General features: G+C 39.0%; 1 protein-coding gene across 3 annotated transcripts; it reads right to left on the bottom strand.

Moving 5' to 3' along the window:
- Window positions 1-423: 423 nt before the first annotated feature.
- Window positions 424-2,157, bottom strand: LOC147618692 (uncharacterized). Of its 3 annotated transcripts, XM_086774463.1 has the most exons (4): window positions 1,951-2,157; window positions 1,603-1,641; window positions 1,386-1,509; window positions 424-1,278 (listed from the first exon to the last, which is right to left on the bottom strand). In XM_086774463.1, the coding sequence occupies exons 1-4, from the start codon at window positions 2,040-2,042 to the stop codon at window positions 1,096-1,098; spliced, it is 438 nt and encodes a 145-aa protein (XP_086630589.1). In that variant the 5' UTR covers window positions 2,043-2,157; the 3' UTR covers window positions 424-1,095. The 3 variants fall into 3 exon arrangements, 1 of the variants encoding a protein (XP_086630589.1); XR_015262046.1 differs by lacking the exon at window positions 1,386-1,509 and having other exon boundaries at window positions 424-1,385; XR_015262045.1 differs by lacking the exons at window positions 1,386-1,509; window positions 1,603-1,641 and having other exon boundaries at window positions 424-1,385.
- Window positions 2,158-6,145: the final 3,988 nt, after the last annotated feature.

Below are 6,145 nucleotides of genomic sequence, written 5' to 3'. Positions count from 1 at the left end.
GCTATTTAATGTGGGCCATTTAATGTGTGTTTATTATGGATTTATTATAGTGTCCTTGTTGTTGCGAATTAGGAAAACTAGAACAATGTTCATATGTTCATTTAACTCAATTTTTTTCTTGGATACATTTTTGGGATGATATGACATAAAGATAATAACTAGTGGAACTGAGCTAATCAAAACTGCAGTTGAGCCATCAAGTATTCAATTCAAATATATAATCAAGGCCCTTGAGCTTCACATCTCTCTTGACTTTCATAAGTTCAAGAAAAAAAACAATGTGTGGAGATAGTTAGAACTCTCGCGAGACGAGAAGAGGTCCTCATGGTACCAATAATGGTGAATGTCAATGCTCATGAATTTAAGACAATAGTGGGAGAAGTATCTTGGTCTCCATTTGACATAAGACAATACCTACAATCAAGTTGTAATTATTCTCAAGGTTTGTATTTAAACTATTAAAAAAAGGAGGGAATCATCATTATCAATCACAAAAGTTTTAACAAAATGAATTGATGGTACTTTAGTCTAGAAGCTATGACATCGTTGAAAAAACAAGCTAAGAAAACAAGTAGTTAGTGTTAATTTGATAAGAAAACAAGTAGTTAGTGTTAATTTGAGAGAGAACAACTTGCTGGTAGAGAGACGGAGGCCATCTGTGCAGTGTTATGCTTCTCTCAATCTCAGTGGGTGCTTCTTCTTCTGCTGCTGCTGCTGCTCTTCTTCTTCTTCTAGGCATTGCCTATTGTAGGCCTCCCGGATCAGCTAGTGCACACGACGACGGTTCTCATCTACTGGCATGCGTTGCAATTCCGTCCCCCCTGAGCTACTGCACAGACGACAACGTCAGTCGGTTCTCTAAATGAGATGCGTTGCAGGATCCGGCCACAATGCTCTCGGGACTCCGTCCTTCTTTACTGATGTTGAGAAGTGTAGCCCACAATCATCTCCAGTTTCTCATACCTGTCTGTGTTCACAGCATCTATATCAACCTGAGCAGCTTCAGAAGAAGATGCAGGCAACTGATCGACCGATTGATTCGTGTGACACACGACGGGAGGCAGCTTTCTTTGGCACCACTTGTAAAGCTCAACCTTAAACTATTGCTGCTATGACCATGATCATACTAGTACAGTACAATTGACCACTCCTACCATCTCCATCCCCATCTCCATCTCCACCAGTACCATCCCCAGGCTGCCAACTTTGGGGTGTTGACATTGTGTTGCTATTGCCACAACTTATAGCTACTATCTCCACACCAGTACCATCCCCAGGCTACATACACTTAAAGGTGGTCACAATATAATTTGTTTGAAGCATTCACATCATTTGCAGAATTGATTGTAGTAAATCCAATGGCACGCTATTGATCAACATCTCACCTGGCATACAGTTATATAAGCATAAAAATTCTTCTTGGCAAGGTAGAACCAGCAAATAATAGTTGTTGACAGATTGTTGTCCTCTGCCAAGAAGGTTGAGTCTATGCCACAAGGTCTGGGGTAACTACAACAGATTTCTCAAATTCAGAGGTGGCCTGATGGGCTCTATTATCTTCATTACCTTGTGTCAATGGCTTTTAAATTTGAACAAACTTACACATGGAAACAGCTGAGAAGTTGAGACTGTGCCTTGAGGCTTCCCAAATTATGCACATCACCAAGTTATTTGTCAGTAAATGGAACATAATGTGGTGGGAGAGGAGGGGGGGGTGTGTGTGTGTGTGTGTGTGTGAGAGAGAGAGAGAGAGAGAGAGAGAGAGAGAAGAGAGAACCTTTTTATAGTTAAATAAAGCTCAGTACATTAAAACAAGTGTTATTCTTGAAAACCCGACAGAGAGAGAGTTTTTTATTAGCTAATATTTTTTTTATATTTTAACATTGTATTTGGACACTTGATATTTGAAGAACCAGTCAATGCCCAAAATAAAGAACTCAAGAGAACTACCTCTCTCTCTCGATCTCTGCAAAGGATGTCACACGCCTTTGCCACACGAAATCCATGAAGCACATGTGAAGTTTGTACTGCAGCTTAATCATCAGGTTCCAATGATCATCAGCCTGCCTGCCCTTCTTCTTTAAATTCACATTGTACCATGGGTGTCGCTTGGCAAAGACGAGTGACACATTCTCGCAGTGGAGGGAGATATATATATATATAAAAGGAAAGAGACAGACAGACAGACAAAACAAAAATAGAAAATTTAAGCAAAGCTTATAGCACGCAGTTGGTCTTTACAGCAGCTATGCCATTATTAGCAGAGGGCCATGGTGGATTTCTCCACAAGCAGAAGAAGAAGAAGAAGAAGAAGAAGAAGAAGGAACACATCTTTTCACAATACCGGTGCTGCGTGCATCACCTAAATAAGGATTTTTTTGACTTTTAAACTGCAATTCTGTACTATACCCACCAAAACAAAAACCCCAATTTGCATTTTGCAACTTTGTACTACCCGCTTTAAAATACACAATTTCCCTTTTTTTTTTGCAAGTTTGTACTACCCACTCTCTAAAAATACACCCTCCCCAACGCTGTCAACCCTAAACCCTAAACCGTGTTTCTAGTAGTACAAGTACATTAGTGTCATTTCATATAACCATACCTAATTATACTAGTATTAAGTAGATTAGTGTCATATCATATAACCATACCTAATTATACTAGTACAAGTAGATTAGTGCTGTTTTATGTTATCATTACCTAATTTCATATAACCATACCTAATTAGACTGGTACAAGTAGATTTATATTACCATTACCACAAGACCAGCACCTGAATGGAGAATTCTTTTTTAAATAGGGATTTGGATAGAATTTCCTAGTTTTAAAACCAACATTTTCCTCCTGTATCTAGTGAATTGTCCGTATTCCCTCTATAGCTCCATCTTCTCAATCTAGGAATTCAGGCTTTGATGTCCCTAACTTATAGTCCTTGACACTCTCTCTCTATGTGTCCAAGGCTACTACAAGTGCCCGTGACCCCTTGACTAAAGTGCTCACACGTACATCTACCACATGGCCTACATCATCGATGGCTCAGAGGTGGTTTTACTCTATTGGGACGGGTTACATTGGGTTGTGGGGTTTCTCTCTCAGAAAAGATGTCCTGACTCCTCTACCTGAGCCATCAGGCTTCCATTTCAGCTTAAACACCCACTTGGTGCGCCTACAGCACAGTTGCCAAAGCAAGTAGATTAGATAACTCCCATGTATCGTTTCTGGCAATGGAATCCATTTCTGAACGCATGGCTGAAACCGAATTATCATCCTCCAAAGCATCAAAGTGAGAAATCGGTTCCTCATTCAATGCAGTAGAGCAGCGAGACAAGGGTTGTGCCAACAAAATGAGATGCATGTCTAGAGGCAACTCGTTTCCTTCCTGGCAAAGGTTTAGGCAGCTTGCTATCACGCAAAGTAGCCTGGAGCCAACGCAGAATCTGTTCAAAATCACGAATAACTGCATCCTCTTCAATCAATACATCACCCAAGGCATCCGAAATAAAGGGTTGCTGATCTAGAGCAATAGGGATATTTTTGAACTGCTGAATTTGCTGATGATCTGTAACAGCAGGTGGCTGAGTCAAAGCAAAGGCTCAGAGGAGTCAATACTAATACCAAACAAAGGCAATAATGTATCAAATACATCTAGAGCATCAATTAATGGTTGTAGCCAACAGGAAAGCATGGGTTGAGATGCAAATTCATCAAAGACGACATCTCTGGATACATTCAGCTTTTGATTGGATAGAACATACAATCGATATCCTTTGCTTTCACTACTATACCTACCCCACGAAAATACATTTCAAAGTCTTTGCTTCAATCTCATGTCTGTACTTTGCTGGTACATGCACATAAGCCAGATAGATGAATACACGCATATGAGTAATGATTGGAATTCTACCATTCCAAGCTTCATAAGCTGTCTCATAGATCTCAAGGCTTTAATTGGACAATAGTTTAGTACATAATTGGACAACGGTTTAGTACATAATTGGCACACATGATCGCTTCAAGCCAAAATCTACAAGGTAGATCTTTACTTTTGAGGATACATCTGGCCATTTCTATGAGTGTCCTATTCCGATGTTCAGCTACACCATTTTGTTGTGGTGTATAAGGAGTAGTACACTGATGAGAAATGCCATGGGACATCATGAAAGTAGTAAATTGATTTGACAAATATTCCCCCCCTCTGTTGGTACGCAATGTTAATAGCTTATGATTGCAAGCATTTTCAGCAAGAGAAAGAAATTGACGGAAAGCTGAGAAGGCATCTGACTTGACTTTCAAACCATACACCTAGCAGAAGCATGTATAGTCATCAATAAAAGTCATGAAGTACAGATGTCCCACCAAAAGAGGGAGCCCGCATCGGACCACACACATCACTGGCTACAATGGATGAGTAGCATGGACAATGCCATCTTTTAGAAAGGATTGACGATGCATCTTTCCCAATATACACCACTCGCATACATGCTAATGGGAGAGCTACATAGGTGGCAACTCATGAACCATGGCTTAATGTTGTAAACCATAGAAGAGATGGAAAATTCACATGACCTAACTAAGCATGCCAAAGCTCAGTGTCATCCTGAATATGTGGCATGGAAATAGTCAAGGCATCTTCATGAGGATGAGTACTCCAGTTATACATGTCAAGCCTATGCAGGCCATTGTGCAATGTACCAAACAAAAGAAGTGCATTAGAGTCAATTTTGTCATGAATGGAACAACAATGATAAAAATTTCGAATCTTCAAGCTAGCTTTGGTGGCAAGTTCTAAGACAGAATTGAGATTTTTGCAGATTCCAAGTATATATATACAAGGTGTCAGCAAGAGTATAAGGATCCCCAAAGCATGAAATCAATTCCACATTGCCTTTGATGGCATAGGATGCATTGTTAGCACACAAAATTTGTTCCACTTGACAGAGCATCATGCAAGGCAAAAAATTGATTCTTGCATGAAGTAATGTGTTTAGTGGCAACAACTGAATTAAAGTACCAGCTAGCATTTGACAAGGACAGATAAGAGGCAGGCTGATCACTGCATGTTAGTGTCATTGCATAGCCATCATGTGCAAAATTGGCTTCCTTTGCATTTTCACTTATAGTGGCAGCAAGTCCTTATTGTTTCTTCTTTTTCTCACTCTCCTTCCACTTCCAGTAGTCTTCTAAAACATGACCAAGAATTAAAGTACCAGTCCAAATCTAACAAGGACAGACAAGAGGCTGATAGATCATTGTATGTTACTGTCATTGCATAGCCATCATGTGCAAAATTTGGCTTCCTCTGCATTGTCACTTGTAGTGGTAACAAGTCCTTGCTTCTTCTTCTTCTTCTCACTCTCCTTCCGCTTTCGACAATCTTCTAAAACATGACCAGGTTTTCGACGGTAATTGCATCTCTTCTTCTTCTCAACTTGCTCCTCTTTGGGTTTTCGGTTATTTGACTAGGCTATGGTGCTTGGCCCTTAGGCTTAGCACAAGATGGAGCCCTAGATTTGCCTTTGCCACAATGGGAGGCAGCAAATTCACTTGTCATATATACTCTCGCTTCTTGATTTCTTATGGCTCTCACTCTTTTTGATGTGTCATGATGTAGTAGCTCAGTAAAGGAATAATTATTCTCCTCCATTGTTGTATTATAAAAATCCTGGTTTATAAGATGTTATCAAAATCACATAGAATTCAAAAAATAGTAGTCTTAAAATTAAATCATTATGTGGACTAAGAGAAATACACCTCATCGAATATATAATCCTGCAACCCTTCAAACCTCTTTGTCCCGAATATAAAGTTATCCATCTATATAGAAGAGCATACGTTTAATATAAAACCAAAAGAAATCCTACTTAGAATAAAATCAATTATATAATACACTTACATTCTCTATAGGTTGATCATTTTTTATCGCATCAATGTAAGGAGATCTAGCTTGAATCTCAAAGTTTATCTATAAAGTTCACATTAGTAACAAAATCTTTTAAACAAAACGTTCAAAACATGTAACATTGCATAAGTTACTATGCATGATTCAAAGAAAAAACCATTATACATTCTCCTTATGATACATCTTTCTATCTCTTACCTCTTTATAAGAATGATTATATGCTTGAAGATTGAGTGTTGGCTT

Source organism: Cibotium barometz, chromosome 34, assembly GCF_041138505.1.
Source record: "Cibotium barometz isolate CiBa-2024 chromosome 34, ASM4113850v1, whole genome shotgun sequence".
NCBI classification, from domain to species: domain Eukaryota; kingdom Viridiplantae; phylum Streptophyta; class Polypodiopsida; order Cyatheales; family Cibotiaceae; genus Cibotium; species Cibotium barometz.
This window is presented reverse-complemented; position numbering and strand designations above follow the sequence as displayed.

Excerpts from the sequence above, each read along its gene's own strand:
- LOC147618692 (XM_086774463.1), bottom strand. The coding sequence starts at position 2,042 with ATGATTAAGCTGCAGTACAAACTTCACATGTGCTTCATGGATTTCGTG. Across the intron at positions 1,642-1,950 it reads GCAGAGATCGAGAGAGAGAG|CCTCAAGGCACAGTCTCAAC; the intron begins GTAGTTCTCTTG and ends TAATTTGGGAAG. Across the intron at positions 1,279-1,385 it reads CTTATATAACTGTATGCCAG|CCTGGGGATGGTACTGGTGT; the intron begins GTGAGATGTTGA and ends AAGTGTATGTAG.